We start from the raw sequence: 26,202 nt of genomic DNA on the forward strand, positions 1-26,202 counted from the left end.
CAAGACCTAGAATTTACTTCAGTTATATCAAAGTCACCATATTCCTGTAGAAAAATAATTTTAAAAATCTAAATATAAAATTAGCATTAAAAAGGCATCATATTTGGTAATCTAGCCCTGGTACTGTATTTGTGAGGGATGAATCAAATTACCTTAGGATGTCAAAGTGTTCTGTCCATAGGGCACTGTCAATATTCAGGAAACTTGCTGGCACCAGAAAGGCGCTTACCAGGGTCTTGCTTAGGTGATAAATAAGTTAACCCTATCAGATTACAATTTGATTTATCAAGTCAGGTAGATGAGAAATTCATTAAAGGTAAATTAATAAGAAGTTATTAAAATATTTAATATCAGCTCAAAAACAAACTGAATTCTGGTGTGAGTATGTCCTTTGTTTCACAGTGGAGAGTGGATGCTTACTGTCCATGCTCAGGATCTTGTCCATTCATCATGGTGAAGAGAAACTGCCTTCGGCCTTTTTGCTCCAGTGGGTCCAGGTCTATCACTGTATGAAGGATGAGAGGAAAAAAAGCCAAGAATCATAGACTGTTGCTATTTGGACACTGAGACGTCCATAAGTGGAGTATGTAAAACAATGATATAAAGCGGAGGCTGGCAAAGTAGGGCCTGTGGGCTGCCCACCTATTTGCATCAATAAAGTTTCATTGAACACAGGCACGCTTACTTGTTCATATTATTATTTATGGGTGATTTCCAACTACCAGGATAAAACTGAGTAATTGTGACAGAGACTGTTTGGCCCACACACCCTAAAATATTTACTATCTTTATGAAAAGTTTGTCAGCCCGTTATAAAGGAAGCTTTACAGTCCGCACTGAGAGCTGTCCTGCATCTGCCGAGATGATGTATTCCCACCACTCCTCAGCTGGACAAATTCTAGGAAACAGATTTTTTTAGGGCCATCTAGAGATTTGGGTTTTGTGGCAGGTTCAACTCAAAATGCCTGTGTCAACATCCTTGCCCTCCTTCCTCTTCATATTTATACGGGAATGTTGCATCATCATATACATTGCCCCACACTTTCCAACCTCTATATTAGCTAGGTTTAGCTACATGATTAAGTTCTGGCCAAACTGTTGTGTGAAATCTGCTTAACAGGCTAGCTTTGAGGCTTGCTTTCTTTCTCGGGCAGCCGTTAAGTAATGATGATGGGTAACCAAGAAGATGGAAGACAGGCAAAGGATGTGGGAAGGCAAGGCAGGTGTTTGGACTCCCCCGGTATCACTAGGCTCAGGCCTGGACTGCCCACCTTTGTACTTGTTTTACACAAGTGAGAAATAAACTTATCTTGCAAGATAGAAGGACAGGATCTATTTTTTAAATGAATAAGAGGAATAGAGAACAAGAAACAGCTCTTAGAAATTTAAAATACTCAGTAAATGACTAAAAGAGAAAAATTAAGGAAATCTCCCAAGAAATAGAAAAAACAGAGGTAGAATATAGGAAGAAAGAGATAAAATCAGAGGATCAATTTAGAAGATTCAAAAGTCTACTAACAAAATGAGAAAACGTTGGGAAGAAAATTATCATAGAAATGTTAATAACATTCCCCGGAACTAAAAGACATGAGTTTCTATTTTGAAAGAGCCTCCTGAATGGCCAGAACAATAAAAGAAAAAACATACATATTCTGAGATTTAGGAATGCTAATGTTGAAGATAAGATTCCTGGGCTGGATCTAAAAGACCATAGACCAACTGCTTCGAAATTACGAATGAAAATGTTTTCAGCATATACTTGGTCTACTTACCAGTGATGTATGTGGGTAGAATAAAGTTATTTCATGCATGACTGTCTCAAAATATATACTTCCAATGTACTCTTTTTTTAAATGCTTGTGCAAAATATGATCTATTAAAATAAAATAAATCAGAGGATGACACAGGACCCAGGAGACAGGAAATCGAGTTTAGGAGAGAATTTAATCAAATTCTCCCAGTGGCAGCAGTTGGCTAATAAATGAACATGGGCTAGAAAGGAGCAAGAGGATGAAGAAAAGTCTTTAGGAAAAAATAATAAATTATTTGACAGGTTTGGTAACTTGAAAATTTGGAAAGGCTGCTGGAGGGTGTAAAAAGAATTACAAGTACAAAATGAAAATAAAACAAGTGAAAAACTGAGACAAAATAATGACCAAGAAAGGAAACATAATCCTGGTATACCACTTGGCTCTGCCAGAATGAATATTTACATATCCATAATAATAGAAACAATTAAGATTGGATTAAATAAAAATTATGATCCAACTGTAAGGGTTATAGGTGTGGTATAAGAGAGAGAGAAATTGTATGTGCCAAGATAGGAAGTCTGCAGATAATTTCTAAAACTGGTGAATCAAGAAATTGCAATAGAAACATTACCCAGAAACATGGAGTTAAATAATAGAAGAAACAGCAGAAAAAGGGAAAAGTGGTGTGGCAGACTGAGGGGACACCAGGAGGGGTGAGGGGGACTGATCTTTGGTGAAGGGGTGGAGCAAGGGACTGCCTGACTTTAAACAAAAATCTTTTTTGGTCTATTTGATATTTTGAAACCATATGCATATATTACTGTGATAAATAAAAGAAAATCAAATGGTTGGATCCACCCCATCAGAAGTCCAGAGTGGTTCTGACCCCTCAGTTTAAGCATCTGTCAGCCTCCTCTCCCAGCTAACCACAGGGAACTCCTCACTTTTGCTGAAGTGAAAGTGGATCTCTTCTCCTGCCCTCGGCTTCCTCAGAGACACTGGGGTCTCTGTCTCCGACAAGGGTAGATCATAGAACCTGTACTCCACATACACTTGTTTTACGTTCTCATCACACATCACTTCAGCCTCTGGGTAGAAGGCCAGGGACACAATTTCAATGCACATCCTCTCTGAAACCTGATAAGGAAAATATTTATTTCCTATTGATTAGCAATGCTCCATGTGCTTAGACCCTATCTGATTAACACATTACTCCCTCAGACTGAACCACAGGCAGACCCCATCTAAATTATTACTACTCCTTGATAATCAGTTTATAGGTAAAACTGGTACCAAGAGACAACGTGACTGAATTGCTACTGTGAATTGGTGGGAAATCTGTAGACAATCCAGTTGTTCTATTTCTCAGTCCAGTGAGTCCTTTCTGCAGACCAGCCTTTCTCAGCCATCTCCACATACAGCAAGAATCAAGAAACTTTCTGAACAGATAAGTTTTCTTAAATGTTGTCCATGGAAAGCAATCCTAAGAGGCCTGCTGACAGGTAGTGAAGCATTTGTAGCTGTGTTAGCCACAGAGCAAAGAGCTGCACAGGGCTCCCTGTGCCCAGCTCAGGGCACACCACAGAGCCAGCTTTCGGGCCACCTGACTTCTCTCAGCAACACCAGCACTTTCGGCTCCACTTTAGAGCACTGCCACCACCACCATCCCCTTTTCTGATTGTCCCTGTGTTCAGCTCCCACAACATTAGAGATCCCAGGCAGAGGGCTGACTGCTCTCTGCACTTTCAGTCCAGCCATCCTCCTACAGCGTGGTGGCATGCCAGTGTCACGGCACTAGGTAGGTGAATCCAGGGTGGCCCTGCCCAGCTGCGTTCTCTCAATGTTTCCCTTTCAACAGTCCCCTCACAATCCTCATGCAACACTGTCATGAAAACCATTGACTCTATCTACAGTGTTTTCCAAAATGTGGGTTTTGACATTTATGTTCCAGCTTAGTGGGTTTAACTAGCATTTTTTTAAATGAAAGATTGAGTAGGAGATAGGATAAGAGAGAATGGAATTGGGTTCATGACACATGGTAAAAGTAAGACTCATTTCTTGAAACATTTGTGTAACTGCATTGGGCACAAGGTAGAAATGCATTTCTTACAGTGGTTATAAAAAAAAAGTGTAAAAACCCACTCATACACACAGTCTAGGGTGGCTCCTGGCAATCTGTGTTTAACTTTTAAATATTTAGGTATAATCTGCATACATTAAAATGCAAAAACTTAAGTATACAGTTTTGACAAATGGATAAAGCTGTGTAATTAACACCCTATTTAAGATACAGAACATTTCCATCACCTAGAAAATTCTCTTATCCCACTGCTGCACTGTCTTTAAATCGAGAATTTACACTGTAGTCTCAATAAAAGTGAAACAGAATTTCTCAAGGTGTGTGGGGAATAGGTGTTTTACAAATGAATGGCTCTGTGATAAAACACATTTTGGAAAATCAAGATTAACAAAGATACCAGCTTTCTTTAATTCGACTTAAAGCCTTTAATATGCTAATATGCATTGGGCACTTTCAGAGGATGATACAGAGGTAATTCATTCCAAACATATTTGGCTACACAACCTTTTTTTTTTTCCTGTAGTATGGTTGGGTTTAATATTCCATGGAACATACTTTGGGAAACACTGAACTCTGGGGGAAAAATAAAGGTGCTTGTAGTCATGCAAGTGCTTGAATGGCCCCCCAGCTCCATCTTACGAAAGGAAAGCCTTTTATGCTTAGTGGGGAAAAACTTTCTCTATAGTTAAAAATGAACCACCACCAGACCAGAGACTTTCAAAACTGCAAGACACCCAAGTGAGAGTATCTCTGTGTGTGTGTGTAAAAACAATCACTGAAATAAAAGTCTCCTGAAACAATTCTTGACCTTATTGTGTGTAATGCAAACTATTATTTTGTATTCTATTCTATCTCCATGTTTTTTGTTTGTGCTGGCTGAGACCCCCCATTTTTTAAAGAAGTATTAATTTTTATTGAAAAAAAGTTGACACAGAATATTATATTGGTTTGAGATGAGCATAGTAATTCGACAATTATATACATTACTAAATGCTCACCATGATGTGTAGTTACCATCTGACACCATACGAAGATATTTCAATATTATTAGCTATATTCCTTATGCTGTTCTTACATCCTTGTGACTAATTATAATTTGAAGTTTGTACCTCTTTATCCCCTTCACCTGTTTCACCTGCCACCCTCCCTGCTCCCTGATAATCAACAGTCTATTCTCTGGGTTTATGAGTCTATTTCTGTTTCATTTGTTTATTTTGTTTTCAGATTCTACGTATAAGTGGAACCATATGGTTTTTATCTTTCCCTGACTGCCTTATTTCATTTAGTATAATGCCTCCTCTGACCCTGTCTTCCTCTCTTTTCTCTTCCCTTGTGCATTATGACTTCTTTAGTGTTAATGGTTGGAGTCCCTTCTCTTTGTTTTTTATGACTTCTTTAGTGTTAATGATTGGAGTCCCTTCTCTTTGTTTTTTTTTTGTGTGTGTGTGTTACAGGGTTTCGGCTTGTGGCTACCATGGGGTTCATATATGGCAATCTATGATAAATTGATGGTCACTTAAGTTTGAAAGCATTCTAACACCACATTTCTTACTGGAATACCTTATTTTGATTTCATTCCCCACTAAGGGATGCCAACTCACTGTTGAAAACATTGAGCCAGAGCTTTGCTCCATGACATGATAGCCATTAGCCATATGTGGCTATTGAGCACTTGAAATGTGGCCAAACTGACGTGGGATGTGCTGTCAGTGTAGCACACACAGGAGTTAGAAGATGTTGCATGGAAAATATGAATTTAAGATATCTCAATAATTTTTTATATTGATTTCATGTTGAAATGATAATACCTTGGATATATTATGTTAAGTAAAACATATTATTAAAATTAATCTTACTTGTTTCTTTTCACACTTTAAATGTGGACACTAGAAAATTTTAAATTATATTTGTGGCTCACAGACTCACATTATAATTCTGCTGGGCAGCACTTCATAGACTGTAAGCTCCATGAGTTCTAGGACCACAATTCTGTTCACTAACCCCTTTGGTTCCAGCATTTGAGATACTTCTAATTTGTTTTGTTACTTTTCCATGCCACCTAGATCTAAATTTTCAGAATTACTTTTAACTAACTCCTTCCCTCACAAACACTCATTCCATTAAAGTTAGGAACTTTAGAATTTGGCAGAAAAAGTGTTAGCAACACTGTGAGAAAAAGGCCACTTTAAGATGAGCTATAAATTGGTATAATCTGGGGGGATGATAATTTGGTGGCATCCAGCAAAATGTCAAGTGCACATTTCTTTTAAAACCAGCGGGTCCGTTTTCAGGAATCTATCCTGCAAGAACATTTGCCAAGTCCACAAAGATACATGTGAGCAAGGTGTTCATTGCTGAATTATTATTGTGATTTTCTTCTTTGCCCTTCCTTATGGTAGGTACCTGGCTATACAGAAATGAAAGTCACAAGGTCCCAGTGCCGTGGGTCAGCACACAGATCAGAGGGCGAATCTTGCGAGGCTGGCTGTCGTCGCCACACATTCACTCCTCTCCAGGCCCGTTCACAGATCCTGGCTATGAACTTTGACAGTGGAAATCTTTTTCTTGTTCCCAGATTCACTGAGATATAGGTGACATGTAACATTCTCTTGATTTTCTGTACCTCAGAGAAACCAAACTTTTCTACCTCAGAGCCTTTTCATTTATTTGCCATTGCCTCTGCCTGAGATGGTTTCCCCCAGCTCTTCACTTTTCATTCTTCAGATTTCCATTCAAATGTCCCCTCCTCAGACAAGTCTTTCCTTATGACCTTATCTAACTCAATCTCTACCTTTACTATCTACTACATCAGCCTATTTATTTTCTTTATGGTATTTAGAATCGACAAGTATCTTGATTTATTTATTTGTTCACTGGTACAGATGTTTTTCCCTCAGGAGAATGTAGGGTTCAAGAGGGAAGGGACCAAGTCTGTCTTATTCACACTTTTTTGTCCATGAAGCCTGGCAAATGCCAAGACAGGCCACTTCATAATTACTTGCTAGAGGAGCTCACAGCTCACAGGGCTGCTGTGAGGATTTAATGAGTTAATGAACATCAAGCACATAGTGTAAAAAGCTCAACCAGTGTTGCTCATTGAGGTCTGTCTAAATAAAAGGTCACATATTATTTTAACAGACTACTGGTTAACAGATAAATGAACTAGAAAAAGCTAAATATATCAACATGGATGGACTCCTAAAACATTACTGATTGAGGAATGCACATTTCAGAGTAATATGTACCAAAAAAGAAAAAAAATGGAGGAAATTGAGTGAAGGGTACATGGTACCTCCCTATACATTTTTTTTTGCAACTGATTTCAAATCTATAATTATTTCAAAATAACAAGTTTTAAAAAAGAATTATTTAGTTTGATGTCATTTATTTAAAGCAAAAAAAGCAATTACAAAACAATATGAATGCTAAAGTTCTGTTTTTTAAGATCTAAAAAGATATACTTCCAAACTCAAAACAATGGTTTTCTTGGGGTTGGGGGAAAAGGTAGCAGGGACTATGGGGATGGTCAATAGAGATTTAGTTTTATCTGTAATATTCTAGTTTTTAAAAGACAAAATTTAAAAATTTTGAACTTGTAAATAATCCTAGGATAAATGATCAGAAATCCATTTTTATGCAGACTGTATCAAGTTTGTTCTGATATCAGAGGTGAATTAAGAGTAAGAATAAATGTAAATATGATTAACATTTGAGCCAAGTATACATTCCCATTCATTTCATTCCTATTAGGTCGAACCACATGAAACTGACAATAGCCCACCATTTTTTACCTATAGAAGTGATTATTTCAGTTTGTTATGGACAGAATATTTGTGTCCCCCTCAAACCCTAATCTCAGTGATGGTGTTTGGAAGTGGGGCCTTTGGGATGTAACTGGGTCATGGGGGTGGAACCATCATGAAGTGCCCTCATAAGAAGAGGCCAGACAGCTAGCTCGCTCTCTTTCTGCAACGTGAGGATAGAATGAGAAATTAGCAGTTTGCAACCTGGAAGAGTCCTCATCAAAATCTGACCACACTGGCACCCTGATCGTAGATTCCCAGCCTCGAGAACTGTGAGAAATAAATTTCTGTTGTGTATAAGCCCCCCAATTTGTGGTACTTTGTTAGAGCGCCCAAATTAACTAAAACATGGTCCAATGTTTAATCTGGCCCAGAATTCTTTACATGAGCTGGTTCCATTATATAATTGTACTGGGATTGAACAGCAAAGAAAAAAGTATATTAGAAAAAAATAACTAGTAATATTAACCATACTAGTGGCTGTAATATACACTAACCCACTCGAACCTCTTGGCAGACCTGTTAAGAACAATTAGTTATGCAGCATTAGTGCTACAGTTCTTTGGCTTGTTAGCTCAGATGTGCCAGCTAATCTGGTTGGGGACAGAGCTGCTGAAATTAATTAGCTCGCAAAGCTAAGGGGATCAGGACATCTTCAACACCTGAAATTAAGAGTATAAGAAAAGAGAATAAACTTTGAGGTTCTTGATCCACACTGGTTATAGGACAGTAACCTGAGGCCACTGAGTGAATGGCAATGGATTGCTCCCTCCTCACCAGCAGCTGTTAGGAAGGGGAGAGAAAAGTTTTCTATGGTCCACTCAGGGTGGCAGATTGATCTCTGGGACTAGGAATGGGACTTCATCAGGAGGGAACCATGTGGTTTGGGTTGAGATCATTTTTTTGGGATTCTTACAGGGAAGCTAAGTACTGCGGGTCTTTCGGAACCTCATGCTGGTTAACAGACAGTCCTACACACATCATATGAACACAGGAACTGTCCTAATTCTGGACTCAAAGACAGGCAGTTAAAGATCCATATGTATTGTGATTATTTCATTTTTTTTAGCAGTAGAAGGGAAAGACATTTTGGAAGGCTTCTTTAAGCTATACTGTTCAACCTGCTCAATAGCTCTGCCAGGCAGAAGGGAAAGGACTCCATTCTGCCTCAAATGCCTCCCCTCAGGGCCAAGTCCTTCCAGGTAGGGGTTACAACTAGATCATAGGAACGTGACCTTGAGAAGTAGAATATTTCAGAGAGAACAGACTATTGCCAGCAGTGCTCAATTTGCCTCTGGCACTGTACGAAACCCTTACCACATATTATGTTATTCAAATCTTGCCACATCATTGTAAGACAGGTATTCTTAATATTACCACTTTACAGATGAGGAAACAAAGCCTAATTAACATTAAACAACTCCCCCAAAGCTGCATAGGTAGTAGTTAGCAGAGCTAGGATCTAAACCACTTCTATCTGAACCAAATCTCCCTGCGCTCCTCTCTTGCCTCCTCCATTATCCTGGCTGACTCCAGGCAGAAGAGTGACAGGGCCCAAGTACTGTCTCTGGGCCTCCAGCCCCTTTGATCTAGCTATTTGGAAATACAGTAATGATTGAGCATATATATATTGTGTTGTAAATTTCATTTGATTATAATAACACCATTTTTTTTTGCTAAGTAGGCTCAGTTTTCATAGTTTTTCCAGTAACAGTTTTGGATACACAAGGCTTTCTAAAAGGAGATCTTTTTTAGGAGCCTTGAATTTAGAACAATATTTTAAATGTAATCTGTCGGACTTGTATTTGTAAATTTGCTGACCAACTGGCTGCTTTTCGGGATGGTTTGGAAACCTTGACTGGAGTTCCAGCTCCTTCACAAACTAGCTCTATAATCCTGGACACACCATTTCATCTTCTTTACTTTTATGATCTCTACTGTGTCATTTACCAGTTCTAACATTCTATGGCTCTGATCTGGTTTATAAACATTTCTCAAGATATTAATTATACAATGTCTAAAAAATATATGACAGATAAAAATTCAGAAGATAAATTCAACTGTTTGCTACAGTAACTATCCGACCTCCCCACTCCAATATCCTTTATTTTCTTGCAAATCCTCAGTACAAGTTCTGACTTTCAAGGAAGTCTTCTGACCTCTACCAAAGCAACAATTTCCCTTATCTGAATTCTTATAAATGTTACAGTGTTTACATGGCATAACCTACCCACTTGCTCCTAGGTTATCCTATAGTTTTATTCTTTCTAATGAAGTTCATAATCCTCATAATTCTAATAAAGTTAAAATCCTAGATTTTAATATTTCCCTCAGTCACTCATTCAACAAATATTTATTGAGCACCTACAAATGTGCAAGGGAGCAGTCTAGTGGCTTAAGAGTTACTGTTTTCTACATTTATAACCCCATAAGATTCAAATCCAATGACTGTTGAATATATCTGTGAATATTTATTGATACAGTTCTGTGAGTGTGTGTGTGTGTTCCACAGAGATTTGAGGCTGAAATGTTTATAAATAGCTATAATTACAGGTTTTCAAAGTTGAGTCAAAAACTTCAGAAACTGAATGATCTCTCTGAGCCCTCCCATGAAGGATCCTTAACTCTTTACAGCCTCTACCTCCAAAAATAAACGTGCTCTCTTAAAGAGGATTTAAAGAAAAGGGCATCACTCAAGCTGGGGATGAATCATAGGACACAATGAAGGAGGCAGACAAAGGATTCACATAGGAGAGAGATGTGTTGAAGCAAGTCCTATTTACACCAAATCAAGAAAACGATCCTTTCATCTGATTCTATTAACAGACTTCCATTCATTTGCAATGTAAATTTAGCTAAATAACTTGAATTTCTGATCAGGCACATTAAAACCTGATTTCACTTTCACACTGGTGGCCATTAAGCCCACTAGCTGTCACTGTTTACAATCTTGTCTCACACTAACAATTACCCCAGTGTACTTACCGCCTTAGGACGTTTCTGAGATACGGGCATCACTATGTCATCACTGTCTGTAGTTTGTGCTTCACTGACTTCAGAAGTTTGCTCACAGGATTCTTCATCTGCTAGAGAAGAGGCTGGAGTTACAGAACTGCTTTAGACCACCCCATCTAGCCCCCCCAAATAACTAGTATGTATATCTTCAATCTGCTGTCTAGTCACTAGCTGTAGGTACGTAAATTCAGGTTACATTTACTAGGAATCAAAACCTCTTTTTCAAAGATTAACTTATTTGGAAGTTTGCCAAACACACAGGGTTCACTTCTGAAAATAAGAAGGGGAAAGAGGAAAGAATGGAAGGAAGGTAGATAGGCAGTCAGTCCTTTTGCAGGGGCTGACCAAGCAAAGGGAAAGCAGTACAACCAGCGTGTGGCAGATGGCAGTTTCTGAAGACAGCCTCAAACAATATTTTTCATCCCACGTGCTCTCTTGCAATGTGACTTTGACAACCCTAATATTTTTTACTGCACATTTGAATTTCCTTTTCATAGAGTACCTTCCAAATCTTTTGCTCATTTTCCTATTGGGTTGTCTTTTTCCTATTGATGTGTAGTAGTTCCGTATATTTTCTGAATTTGGACCCTTTGATGGTTACATGTGCTACAAACATCTTTTGCACTCTGTAGCTCACCTCTTTGATCTCTTGCTGAACAGAAATTAGGTAACCAATTTTATCAATATATTTATTTATGATTAGGGCACTCTACTTCTCACTTAAGAAATATTTCCTTACTCTGAATGATGAGTAATGCTGCTACAAGTATTTGTGTACCAGTCTTTAGGTAGATGAATGTTTTCATTTTTCTTGGGTAGATACTTAAGAATAGAATTGCTGGGTTGTTTAACTTTTTAATGAACAGCCAAATATTTTTCAAAGCAGTTGTACTGTATTACATTCCTGCCAATAATGCATGAGGCTCCAGTTTTTATACACCTCACTAATCTTAGTACAATCAGCCTTGGAACATACCAATTCTTCTCGGTATATACAGATATCTCATTGTGGTATGATTTTGCATTTTCTTAATGACTAATGATGTTGAGCATCTTTCTGTATGTTTCTTAGCCATTAATATATCTTTTTAGTGAATGTCTATTCAAATCTGATGTCCATTTTTACCTTGGATTATCTTATCACTCAGTTGTAAGAGTTCTTTTTTTAAATTAAAGTATCACTGAATTAATATACAATAAAGGAGCCATGGACATACAATGGGGAAAGGACAGCCTCTTCAACAGCTGGTGTTGGCAAAACTGGACAGCTACATGCAAGAGAATGAAACTGGATTACTGTCTAACTCCATACACAAAAGTAAACACAAAATGGATCAAAGACCTGAATGTAAGTCATGAAACCATAAAACTCTTAGAAGAAAACATAGGAAAAACTCTCTTGAATATAAACATGAACAACTTCTTCATGAACATATCTCCATGGGTAAGGGAAACAAAAGCAAAAATGAACAAGTGGGACTACATCAAACTAAAAAGCTTCTGTACAGCAAAGGACCGCATCAGTAAAACAAAGAGGCATCCTTCAGTATGGGAGAATATATTCATAAATGACATATCCGATAACAGGTGGACATTCAAAATATACAAAGAGCTCACGCACCTCAACAAACAAAAAGCAAATAATCCAATTAAAAAATGGGCAGAGGAGCTGAACAGACACTTCTCCAAAGAAGAAATTCAGATGGCCAACAGGTACATGAAAAGATACTCCACATTGCTAATCATCAGAGATATGAAAATTAAAACCACAGTGAGATATTGCCTCACACCAGTTAGATGGCCAACATCCAAAAGACAGACAACAACAAATGTTGGGAAGATGTGGAGAAACAGGAACCCTCCTACACTGCTGGTTGAACTAAATTAGTTCAACCATTGTGGAAAGCAGTATGGAGGTTCCTCAAAATGCCCAAAATAGAAATACCATTTGACCCAGGAATTCCACTTCTAGGAATTTACCCTAAGAATGCAGGAGCCCAGTTTCAAAAAGACATATGCACCCCTATGTTTGTCGCAGCACTATTTACAATAGCCAAGAAATGGAAGCAACCTAAGTGTCCTTCAGTAGATGAATGGATAAAGAAGATGTGGTACATATACACAATGGAATATTATTCAGCCATAAGAAGAAAACAAATCTTACCATTTGCAACAACATGGATGGAGCTAGAGGGTATTATGCTCAGTGAAATAAGCCAGGGGGAGAAAGATAAGTATCAAATGATTTCACTCATCTGTGGAGTATAAGAACAAAGCAAAAACTGAAGGAACAAAACAGCAGCAGAACCACAGAACCCAAAAATGGACATAGCAGAACTTATAGTAAGTTCTGAAATCAGGTAGTATAAAAATTTCAAATTTGTTCTTTTATGAAATTGTTTTGGCAATCTAGGTTCTTTGCATTTCTATATATATAGTTACCAAAGGGAAAGGGACTGGGGAGGATGGGTGGGAAGGGTGGGATAAGGGGAAAAAGGGACATTATGATTAGCACAAATAATGTAGTGGGGGGGGCATGGGGAAGGCAGTATAGCACAGAGAAGACAAGTAGTGATTCTGTAGCATTTTACTATGCTGATGGACAGTGACTGTAATGGGGTATGTGGTGGGGACTTGATAATGGGGGGAATCTAGTAACCACAATGTTGCTCATGTAACTGTATGTTAATGATACCAAAAGAAAAAAAGTATCATTGATATACCATCTTATGTTGGTTTCAAATATACAACACACTGGTTTAGCAGTTACCCAATATTATTAAATCCTCATCCCCTCTAGTGCGGTTACTATCAACGTAGTAAGAGTTTACAGAATCATTAACTGTATTCTCCATGCTGTACTACCATCCCTATAACCAACTTATATTGTGGTTGTAAATTATTGTGCCCCTTTATCCCCTTCACCCTCCCCCCACACCCACCCCAACCCCCCTTGGTAACCACTAGTCCCTTCTTGATGTCTATGAGTCTACTGTTATTTTGTTCCTTCTGTTTTGCTTTGAAGAGTTCTTTTCAGACTATGGATGCAAATCCTTTATCAGAAATGTGATTTGCAAATATTTTCTCCTAGTGTGTAGTTTATCTTCTTGTTTTCTTAATGGTGTCCTTTGAAGAGCATTCATTTTTTATTTTGTTGAAGTCCAATTTATTATTTTTTTATTTTATGGATCATGCTTCTGGTGTCAAATGTAAAAAGTCTTTCTCTAAAGTAAAGTATTTTATCCTATATGTTCTTTTAGAAATGTTATAGTTTTGGCTCTAATATGTAGATTTATAATCTATTTTGATTAACTTTTTAAATTTTTTTGCTATAAGGGTCTAAGTTCTTTTACTCTTCTTATATGTAGATATCTGATTGTCCCCACACCATTTATTTGGAAAGATTGTACTTCCCCATTGAATTACGTCAGAACTTATGTGGAAATTCAATTGGCTATCAACATAAGGGTTTATTTTGGGATTTGCAATTCTGTTCCACTGATTTATAAGTCTAACTTTATGCTAACCACACTGTCTGAATTACTATAGATTTATAGTAAGTTCTGAAATCAGGTAGTATAAAATGTCAACTTTGTTCTTTTATGAAATTGTTTTGGCTATTCTAGGTTCTTTGCATTTCTATATAAATTTTGGGGAGAACTGCCAATCTTCACAATTATGAATGATCCAATCCATAAACATGGCACATTTCTCCATTTATTTGAATATTCTTTAATTTCTCTTAGGAACTTGTATAGTTTTCAGCATAGAGGTCTTATATTTCTTATGTTAAATTTATTTTCCAGTATTTTATTCCTTTGGATGATACTGTGAATGCAACTATTTTCTTGATATCATTTTAGATTGTTCAGTGATAGTATGTGAAAGTACTATTGATTTTGGTACATTGATTTATATCCTGCAACCTTGTTTGGTTGCTTTGAGCTCTAGTTTTTATTTTTTTTATAGATTTCTTAGGATTTTCTAAATATAGGATCATGTCAATTGCAAATAGACAGCACTATTTCCTTTCCAATCTATATGAATTTCTTTTTCTTGCCTTACTGCAATGGTTAAACTCTCCACTACAGTACTCAGCAGGAGGTGAAAGCAGACACCTTTGTTGTTGTTGCAGTTCTCAGGCTTAAGGGAAAAGTGCTCAGTCTTTCACCACTAGGGAAGATGTCAGGTATAGGTTTCATGGTCCTTTCTTAGATTAAAACAATTTCCTTCTAATCCTAGTTTGCTGAGAATTCTTATCCAGAATGAGAGTTGGAGTTTGTGAAATATTTTTTCTCCGTCTATTGAGATATCATGAGGCTTTTAGCTTTTACTCTATTTATACACTCTTTTCAATCCATTTTCTGATGTTAAACTAAATTTGCATTCCTGGAATAAATCCCACTTGATTATAGTTTATAATTTTAAAAACCTGTTTACATTTTGCTGGGTTGGTTTGCCAATATTTCAATTAGGATATTGCATCTGTGTTGATGATGGATATTGGTCAATACTTTGTTTTTCTTTTTTTAAATGTCTTTGGCTTGCTTTGGCATCAAGATAATACTAGTTTTATAATGAAATGAGTTTGGAAATTCCCTTTGCTCTACTATTTTCTGAAAGTGACTGTGAAGGATCAGCATTATTTCTTCCTTAAATATTGATAGAATTCATCAGTGAAGCCATCTGGAATGGACTTTTTGGTGTGGGAAGATTTAAATTACCAATTAATTGTCTTTACTGTTTATAGGTCAATATTTATCTTCTATTTCTTCTTGAGTCAGTTCTGGTCATTTGTATCTTTCTAGGAATTTGTCACTTCTATCTAAGTTGCATAAAGTTGTTCATAATATTCTTTTATAATCCTTTTAGTTGCAAGGTCTGAGTGACTCTACATTCATTCTTGGTTTTGTTAACTTGTGACTTTGCTCTATTTTTCTTGATCAGTATGCCAGTTATCAATTTATTGCTTCTCCACTCAGAAAAAAACTTCACTGCCTGCTCTGCAATAATGGAGGTGGATTCTGTAACTCTTTCTTCTTTGACAGCTGGCACCATGTTATGTTTTGTTAGTAGAGGGCACTGAAGGATCACTCCACTGGAGAAGAAAAAGATTCCTCTTCATGGTTCCAGTGTGCTTTTTAAGGCAGACTCCTGGAGTAGATGTGGATTCTGTAGACCACACTGTAGGCTCCTGCAACTCAGGGCTTGGTCCCAGCAGCACACATTTTTTCTTGCAGAATACAATTCTAGGAGCACCTGGCTTCTGCAACATCCAAATCCAGCAGTTCTCGGTGGCCAGTAGCACACGACACCTCCCCATAGGCAGTTTCCCTGGTACCCCCTAGAGTGGATTCATAGCGAAATGTCACTGGCTTAGCAACTTCTCTGTGTAATAGTGTATCTCCAACATTCCACAGGTCAGCTTTACAGTTCCTCTGAGTTCTAATATGGAGCCATAGCAAACCTCTGTGCCATTCAGTAAAACTTGATTTCACTTTCTCCAATGAGGTCTGGAATTTCAGCCATGAAGGCAGTTATCTACCAGACCTAATTTTTCTTGGGGTGTTCCATTTCAGCTCTTAGGATTAGTGGATGCTCTTTAAATCTGCTATTTTTGTATTCTTTAAGTTCTCTTTACTCCTTAATAGTTTATCCTTATCCCACCAGTTCAATCCCCTGTTACAGTTAATAGCTTATGGTAAACATTTCCTGTTCAAGTGACTGCAGGCATACCTTGTTTTATTGAGCTATGCTTTGTTTTACTGCAGCTTGTAAATATTGAAATTTTATAAACTGAAGGTTTGTGGTAACCTTGTGCTGAGCAAGTCTATCAACACCATTTTTTAACAGCATTTGCTCACTTCATGTCTCTATGCCACATTTTGGTAATTCTCACAATATTTCAAACTTTTTCATTATTATTGTATTTGTTATGATGATCTGTGGTCAATGATTATAATAGGTTCAAAGTTTGGTTAATGGGTAAGCATTTTTTAGTAATGGAGTATTTTTAAATTAAAGTATATACATTATTTATTTAGACACATTGCTGTTACAAACTTAATAGACTACAGTATAGTGTAAATATAACTTTTATATGCACTGGGAAACCAAAAATTTCATTTGACTCACTTTATATGTGTGGTCTGGAACCAAACCCACAATCTCTCTGAAGTTTGCCTACATGTAGTTTCTGTCTCACATTTGGATCTTATTAGTATAGTCATTCTAGACAAAGGCTTATCAAGTTTGTTGATCTTTACAAACAAACAACTTTTGGCTTCATTGATTTTCTCTATGTTTTTCTGTTTTCTATTTCACTGATTTCTGCTCTGATCTTTATTATCATCTACAAAGACTCTTATTTCAAATAAGATAACACTTTAAAGGTTCTGGGGTTTGGAGACCACCACTGAATCCACTACATTATCTATTTAAGTTCTAAACATATTTTAAACCCCAAAAGCAGACATTTTTTGCTTTATACAGTTCCTTAAATTAACCCATGTTCTTTGCTTTTCAGTCCCTGTTGCATCTTTGTGTTTCCTTCAGGGATAATTTTCCTTCAGAAGGAACAACATTTAAGTTTTCTTTAAAATGTGATGGGGAAGCAAACTCTCCATTTTGGATTATCTTTACATTTTATCATATGTCTATTATGTTTTCATTCTGGAAGATATTTTTATTGTGTAGAAACATCGCGGTTGTCAGTTATTTTCTTTCAGCACATTGAAGGTAACTTGCCACTGGTTTCTTGCTACAGTTGTAGCTCTTGACAAGTCAGTTGTCCATCTTACCAATGGATGCATACTTTCTTTTTCTTTAAAATGGATTCTTTCACATTTTCTCTTTGACTTTATTTTCTGCATTTTAACTCTGATATGTCTAGGTTTGGATTTTTTTTTCCTTGAGTTTCATTTAATTGAATCTTAATATCTGTTATCAGTTCTGGAAAATTCTAAGTTATAGTTACTTTAAATATAGACTGTGCCCCATTCTTTCTCTTCTACATTTAATTAAATGTAGCTTAGATCTTGTTATTTTATCCTTCATGTCTCTTCTCCCCTTTTGTATTTGATGTCTCTCCTTGCTTTATTCTGGATATTTTCACTAACTCTCACTTCAGTTGTGTCTAATCTTTTAATCCATCTATTTCTCTCATAAATTTCTGTATTGACCAGCTCTATAACTTTTACTGATTTATTTCCAAATTTTATTTTGCAAACATTTTGTAATTGACTCAGGCAAAAAAAAAAACAACCATAAATGGATGCCAAAATTATTAGGTGAAATTTGATGAGGAAAAGATAGTCATATAGTCTCAAAATAACTTCTCATAGATTACCTAATAATTACAAAGCAAAAAATGTTAACTTTATGATGTAAACACCTTTCTTAACCAAGTGATCACAGTTAACGTCACCAATAATGGGACAAACTGACATCACGTACCTCTTAATGTGATGCAGTGAGAAAGATACAATATCATTTCTGTGGTATTCCTGTAATAAGTCATAACCTGAATCTAATTATGAAGAACCAGCAGACAAATCCAAATGGAGGAACACTGTACAAAATACCTCACTTACACTCTTCAAAATGTCAATATCATGAAAGACAAAGAAAAGGTGAGGAACTGTTCCAGATTAAAGGAAACTAACGAGACATGCCTAAATGCAATGCATGATTCTGGATTAGGTAAGGGGAAAAAAGCCAGTTATAATGGCCTTTATTGGGACAATTGGCAAATTCTGAAAATGTACTGGACATAGGTAACAATGTATCCATGTTAAATTTGCAACTTTGATAATTGTCCTATGGTTATATAATTTCCTTTTTCTTACTCAACTATGGAGCAGTAAGGGGGCATGATATTTACAATTCATTTTCAAATCTTTGGAAAAAATGATAAAGCAAGAAGTGGAAAAATGTTGAAAGCTGATGAATTTGCATGAAGGGCTTAAGTGAATTTTTTTGTCCTATTTGTGCAGATCATATGTAGTTTGAAATTATTTTAAGACAAAATGCCTTAAGAAACTTACTTACAACATCAATTTTCAAACTTCAGTTCCTTGCTGAAATTTTAAAGTTCTGCTTTTTATCTCCGTGAAGCTGGTAAACCCAGTTCTTATGCAGGTTGTCTGATTAGCTCCAGTATCTGTAGCCCTGGTGGGAATGGGGTCAGTCTTTGTCTCTCTAGCCCTGCAAGTGCTCAAAGCACAATTCTGCCTCGCAGAGCATAAGAGGCTCACAATGGTGCTGTCTTCAGGGTCCCAGACCAGAGTGGGGAATTCTGCCACCAGTAGACACATGCCTATGCTGGGCAAACACCAGATTCAGACTGTAGCCCATTTCCCCACCCCAAAAGTCCACATAAGCATGGTTTTCTCTTTCCACTGGCAATGTCCCAGGGCTGAAGCAGTTCCACCTCACCTCTTTGAGCTCCAATCATCTCCCTAGGTAATTCCCTTTTTGATTCTTTAATGCTTTTAAGAAACATTATGATTCTTAAAAAATACATTAACTTTAGCTTTTTAGTTGTCATCAGTGGGAGGGTTGGTCTGAATTACCTAGTTTGCCATTACTATAACCTGAAATCAGGTCTTTTAATTGTAACACAAAAAGCCTTGCCTTAATTTAAAAGAAATTTGGATTAGCATCACAAATGAGCCAATCACACTCTTTCTATTTCTTTGCAACCATAATTCACAAGACCCTGGAGTGAATTAACATACTAATTAACTAAACTGGCTAGCTACCTAGCTTTAAATACATAGAAAGCAACTTTCTTTGAGAATTCCAGTCTTGTTTGACCTAACTTGCACACTTGTAACATAAAACTGAGCTTAGGGTTAGTACTAATTTATATGATAAGTTTATCAATGCAAGGTGAAGGAAGACAATAAATAACTGGCTTGATTCAATAATACAATGATTAAATAGAAAATTAGATTTTAAAAAGACAATACCATTTACAGGAAGTATGGCTTCCTTCTGTATCAGTGCTGAATGGGATGATATCACTTCCTCTTCTTTTTGCTGATTTTTTAAACTGTCATCAATGGAGATCTTAAGCCGTGAGAACTTCCATTCAGTGTAATTCACCTGCTTCAGAATAAGGACAATATAGTTATATATAAAAATATTGTATAATTATAATAATTTAATAAAATTAACAATTACATAAATACAAATATACAATCAGTATAAATTATGATATAATTATGTGTAATATATATTTATAATATCATGTATATCTTAGGTGGTACATAGTAATTTTAATCTAATTTCCTATGAACAAAAGGGGAAAAAAGCACATAGTAGGTGCTCAATAAATACTTGTTTAATTTATTTTGATTACAGTTTAAGTGGACTGGTTAGAACTGTGGTACAGAAGTTCTAAGCATAAATTGAAGAGTCCATAATCTGCTGAATTAAATTACATTGAAACAAATTTAACAATACAGAGGCTTATTAAACTACTTGTGTTTATGGAAACACAGGGTAACCACAAAAAGCCATGATTATTGCTTAAGTATCTGCTTCTGCTTCTACCTCTGAGACTAATATACTTGGGGACATTACAACCTATATTTTACTTCTTCAGGATTTCTATGGCCTTACCTCTAGTGTGCTTCCATTTAAGATGTTACAACTAAGATACTCCATTCTGTTCTTTCCTTGAATGCCTGTGTTTTTGCCATGTTTTCTTCTTGAGTAGCTTGCAACCTGGTGTTCCTTTTCTTTTCTTTCTCCCATCTGTGGAGGTTTTCTCTTAGCTTGATACTGGCCAGCTTCAATGGGAATCTCAGCAGATGCCATCTGGTCCTAAATAGAAGGATCAAAGACAGACTTATAAGATGATAGTTTAACAGTCCTGATACTCAAGAAAGGGATTTGTGAACTAGCACCAGACTTCATTTTTCTCCTGCCATAATGCTAAGGAATGCCATTTCTCTCTCCTCCTCACAATAAAACCCAGGGATTTGCTCCACCAATAGCCTCTTGGCATCATGAGGGATGCAGATTATGTTTGCAGAATACATGACATTCACAGAAGGAATTTCTTTAACTCGAATTGTAATACTGTCTTCCTTAAATATGCTCAATTGGTGGAGATCTGTTACCTGGGGAAGAAAGGAAGTCTTCTTCTCTTCAGATGAGATCCCTAAACTGTCCTTGGTGTCGTTCTCCTCTGGCTTTCTGTAGCTATCCGGGGATAGGTAGAAGGACTTCCAATCTAGTTGCATCTGAACAGATCCATTGGGTTTCCCCACAGGGTCAGTGAGGTTAAATTCACCTGAGAATCACAAAGACATTAATAAGATTCTATCTTAATAAGATTATCTATCACGAAATAGGCAAGTGACTATTTATCAGCTCCTATCTATTCCCCCCATTTCAATTTCACCATATTTTGTTTGTAATTATAGTCATGATGATAATACGCCCAGATGTAACATAAAATAACAGTGAGTATTTATATTCAATTAGAATATTTATAGGGGAAAATGGGTATCATTAGGTTTCAGGAAGGGATAGTTAAAAGATATATGGAGATGCACAGCTTGCTTGTCATCAGTCACCCAGACAATGAACAAAATCAAATTACTATCACCAAACGTTTGCCTCACCTTAGGCATGCCAAGAAAGCCATTCTCTACACTCAAGTGGTCCCTATTTCTAAAATAACAAGAGCCAGGAAAACTTATGCCAAATGCCTTTCTCCAAACACCAGACTTTTGATTTGTAAACCTGATTAATTAACAGATGGTTCACATTGCATCACCTCCTCTTTGGTAAAGGGTAAGTTGTGAGCAAAAGTGTCAGCTTTTTTTTTTTTTTAGTTCTTATGGTATTAGGAGGTCCTAGAACATCCAGAAGCTTGTTAAACATGGTTGGTACTGGCTATACCCATTCACACTTCCCAGTGAGAGCACAGAAACATCTGCCTCACCCTCTCAGGACTGCAACCAGAGCTGACCTTTCCTCACAACCCTGGGTATGAAAGTAAGCTAAGGTAGCGTGAAGTTCAGCTCCATATTGGAAAAAAGAATCCAAGAAATTAACTTTTGCCATGCTGTGTGATCGAAGTCTAAGTTGCGTCTAATGTTTAAAAGAAGCGAGAGAATTATAAGGGAGTATTAAGGACACAGCTTATAATCTGATATCTAGTCATGTGCTAAGAAACACTGGGCCTTGAGTAAAGACAAGTACCAAGAAGCACTACAGTCAGAAAATGTTTGCTTGGCGATAGCTGTATGGACTTTAGGTTGGCAGATCTACCCACTCAGGAATCTTGCTTTTGTTGCTGAAAAGCAGCAGCAGAAGCCATGTTTCCATATGATTAGTGGGGTTCTAAGTCTTCCACTCTATAGCCCTTGACAACATCCTATAATTCTTTCAGCAGGCTTTAAGAGAGACTCTTCCAAGCAAGTAATCAAAGAAAAGTAGAATTAGGACAGGAAGACAACACTGACAGAGAGCATAAAGATGAAATAACCTTGAACTCCCACCTTTAATGGATTTGTTTTGTGCAAGAGGAAGCAAGGGAACTTGGACTTGGCCAAGGTATGAGCCAGGCTCTGAGTCTTCATCATCGAAAACATAGACAGACAGGGCCTCCCGCCTCAGGTACTGATCCAGGTCGGAGGTCACAAGCACTGGGAATCGAGCCTGGTCTCTAAAGCAGGGATTGTTACTGGCTGGAATGATGGCAGTGTCATGGTCAGAAAAGGTGAAGAAGCGGTATATGGCGTATGGGCTCGGTTTGGTTCCCAGCCATCGACTCTGGAGTCCACAGCATCGGATGATTTCTACCTGCAGCTCATTCTGATGCTTCCAAGTCTCTGATCTAGACTGGAAAGATGTTGGTCTTGGATTGAGGAAAAGGGCAGCCTGAGAGAGTTGTAGTGAACCCCAGCACCCTTGATGAGGATGAGCTATGACCTAGAAAACTGCAGAATTCTGACAGGGTCATGGAGGAACCTGATGACCTTTCCTGGCCTGCAAACTGGCTCTGGAAGATGGTTATCTGAGGGAGATGCTGGCAGCAGGCCTTATCTTAGAGAATGGAACAGAGAAGCTATTTTGTTTACAGCAAGGAGAGAGCTAGCTCCAAGGGTATGATTTCATTTCAAACTCAAGCTAGACCAAGGGAAGAATTTGGACTAGCTGTGGTGTAACATTTTTTTCTTTCATTCACATTCAACAAATGCTTTTTGAGAGTGGTAGACAGAGCTGTTCTCCTGAGCTGCTCGGCTGAGGCTCCTTTGAGATGCATGGACACTTCCTTTTTCTCACCTCATCTTCCTGGGCCTCCCAGGCTCCAGGCACACTGGCTGACAGGTAGGCCTGAGCTTCCTTTTGCTTATTGCATGCCTGTACACTGGATCTTATGGGGAAGCGCAGCCTCATCCAGTACTGTAGCACCCCGAAGTCCTCTCCACCAGCTCCTGGGTATCAGAAAGTATGAAAGGCATGGAGGATACAGATGCTATGGTGAGGGTCAAGACTAAAGGCAGAGGAAGAAAATGGGAAGCCACCAGAAGAGCAACTACAGACTTTGGGAAATTCTGCATTAGTTCTGGGAGCTGTGAGACACCAAGAGCACTTACCAGTAAGTGTGGCAGAGCCATGGACTCTCTCTACAGTGTCCAGCACCCTGTCAAAGCAAATAAATCCAGCTGCAAGGGTGTGGTGCTTACTCGCTATAGCCTGGTGTAGCTCTAGCTGGCCTGAAGCCCCTTGAAGGTAGTGCACAAAAAGGGAGTCTGTCTCCACCACATACTGGGAGGTAAAGTCATAGAGGGGCTGTGGCCCCACAACTAGTGGGGTACAGTGGGTTTCAAAATCATAGAAGGAATAGGTGCAGAAAGTGGTAGGTTGAGCATCTCCAGCTTGAGTCAGGGCGGCACACGTCAGGAAAGCCTGGTGGATGTGCAGTTCAAAAAGATTTTCACTCTGATGCGGCAGAGAAATTTCCACTTTATCCTCATCTCCACAGGCTGGCAGGGCTTCCAGACATAATGACAACTGTTGGGTGCCATAAACCACATCTTTGAGTTGTTCTAGAGGAGAAAGAAAACTGCCTATCCATTAAAGAGTAGGAAGCTCTTCCTTAGGGTAAAGGAAGGTGGACAGAAGGAGAACAAAAACCGTGGTGGAAGTCCAAGTTGTAATTGTTTTAAGGAACCATGTGATTCAAAAGAAAAAACATACAAGAATGACAATCAGGAGCTTTGTATTCTGATGGCCAAATAATCCAATGACTCTTTTAGAGATAAGGTTCAAAATGAGTGACTGGGAAGTAAACACTAAACTCAGGAAAACGCTGGAGGCACAATTTCAACTGCAGATGACACTGTCTGGGCTTACAGCAAGGTCATATGAACTGACTGGTAATTCCTCTGGAGAAGCACTGGGAACACAAAATATGAATGTTTCCTAGAGTTTGAGATATTGGCCATGGAAGAGCAAGTTACAGTCGCTATGTATGTTGCATTACATTGGGCCCCACCAAGAAATGATTTTCTTTCTCCAGCCAGATCAGTTACAAGAATATTCATTCTACTGAGAATTTGGTTTTGTTGTAAGAGGGCAAAAGAAACCCAATTTAAGTCAAAGAGTAATGGGAGTAAAAAGCGGAGCAGAATACTTATCGGAGAAAGGTTAAAAATATTGGCAAGGGGTGGCAAAGATATGTAAGACAGCCTACCAGATAGATCTGTGCATTATCTCCCACATCCAACCAATCAGAAACTTTGATATATGGTCTGCTTCAAATTGGGGAGTCTTAAAGTCATCATAGTGTGTTGATGGTGAAGGTCCTATTTTAAGAGTTAAAGTAGTAGAATAAAAATATTTTGGATATATAAGAATGTCTTCCTGACCCCCAAAATGGAATAGAGAGATTGACTAATGGTTTCTTAATTAATAAGGTTAATACAACTAAATAAAACATACATAAAATTTGGCATTATATAACACAGGATTAATAATCTGAGCATATAAAACACTTTAACAAATCAATAACAATACTATTAAGAAACAGAAAAAGAACAGGAAAAGACAATTCTCAAAAGAAATAATACAGGTAACTGGTAAACATATGAAAAACTCTTTAGCCTTACCAGTGATGAAAGAACTGTAAGTTAAAGCAAATGAATCTTCTTAAGTAGTTAAGGGTATTTATCTTGCACTGTGCCAAGAGAAAGACCCTGAATTTGAAAGACCTGAGCATTTCCATCCAAGGGGGGATCTCCCATGTTACATGGCAGTGACCTTTTAAAAGACTACCCCTGGCATGGATAAATCATGCACCAGAATGCCCCACCTTCCTTTACTCTGGTTCCAAGCTCACTAAGTAACCTGCTTACTGATTCTGCTTTCCAGAGAGAAAGCTGCACGGAACAGTGTTTTTGAATATTCTGGCAGCAACACAACAGCCACTGCTGTAAAATAACAAATGAACCTTCTGGTTTAATATTTTGTCTACGGTGAATTTGGTTAGTGTAAGTCAGGCCACTCACCACAGGATATAATAACAAAGCCAATTTCCTTGACATGCAAACCTGATACCAGATCTTGGTCAGCAGCAGCTGTATTTAGTATAGGAAGAACCCACATTATGAAATTTGCAGACTGTTACCCTGTTTTGCAGACATCCTCAAACTGCAACAAAAAATGTGGAGACTTTTAGAGAGAAATCACAGAAAAGGATGAGTAGAGATGAATGATGGAATTCTATTGTCTAGCAAAAACTTCTATTACAGGCCTGGGTTGACGAAACAATCTAGAGAGAGCAAGAGTGTTACACCACCCTGAGGGCCAACAGTGATACACTCTCATTCTCAAAATAAATTAAGCAATTGTTGCACCCTGTTGAAACTCTCCAGAGAAATCAAAGAAAGACATTGACACAGTGGAGGAAAATAAGTTGCCAACCATGTGTTAAAACAACAAAGATGTCAGGATAAAGCCCAGGAGGGATAAGTCATATGCTGAGGACATAAGTGATGGCCTTCTAGACAGGTACACAGAGGGTAGCACAGGCATTAGCTGTGTGACAGGTTCCAAGAGGAGCAGAACAAGGTACTAAGACTTGCCGGATACGGGAAGGCCAGGGCTTCTTAAAATACCTTCCAGTTGATTGATACGATTGTTCTTGAGGTCTAGGAGCTGATTCAACCTCTCCAGTTTTTCTTTGCGGTCTTTACTTTCATTATTGGCTTTTGTCATCTTTGCCTCCAGTTCCTCCTGAAACAAAATAATGTCTCAACTTTCCTATTCCAGTGGCCAAGAACTTAACAGCCCAGATAAAAACGTGGCACTTTCTGGGTAAAGGAGGCTCCACTATCTCCTTAACAGGGCAGGTTCATCCACTAGAAAAAGGCTTGGGCTCCCCAGAGACCCCTCAAGGACCAGTTGGGCTATTAGTGCCACATGGAAGTATTTTCCTGGGATTGGTAAAATGTGCACCCAGAAACTTCACACCTGCCTTCTCATTAGCCAGCCCCTTCTCTGGCTTCTGCAGCCTAGGTGCCTTGGG

The 26,202-nt window shown here is 37.8% G+C and overlaps 1 protein-coding gene across 1 annotated transcript in view; it reads right to left on the reverse strand.

The window, feature by feature from the left end:
- The window catches only part of RPGRIP1 (RPGR interacting protein 1), an 82,299-nt gene that overhangs the window by 14,364 nt on the left and 41,733 nt on the right, over positions 1 to 26,202 (reverse strand). Inside the window, 10 exon segments of the mRNA XM_057488612.1 lie at positions 421 to 505; positions 2,696 to 2,888; positions 10,620 to 10,717; positions 19,622 to 19,760; positions 20,277 to 20,480; positions 20,780 to 20,952; positions 22,169 to 22,511; positions 22,956 to 23,107; positions 23,270 to 23,722; positions 25,793 to 25,910. Coding sequence (XP_057344595.1) covers positions 421 to 505; positions 2,696 to 2,888; positions 10,620 to 10,717; positions 19,622 to 19,760; positions 20,277 to 20,480; positions 20,780 to 20,952; positions 22,169 to 22,511; positions 22,956 to 23,107; positions 23,270 to 23,722; positions 25,793 to 25,910 — 1,958 coding nt within the window.

This window comes from Manis pentadactyla, chromosome 11 (genome assembly GCF_030020395.1).
Source record: "Manis pentadactyla isolate mManPen7 chromosome 11, mManPen7.hap1, whole genome shotgun sequence".
NCBI lineage: Eukaryota > Metazoa > Chordata > Mammalia > Pholidota > Manidae > Manis > Manis pentadactyla.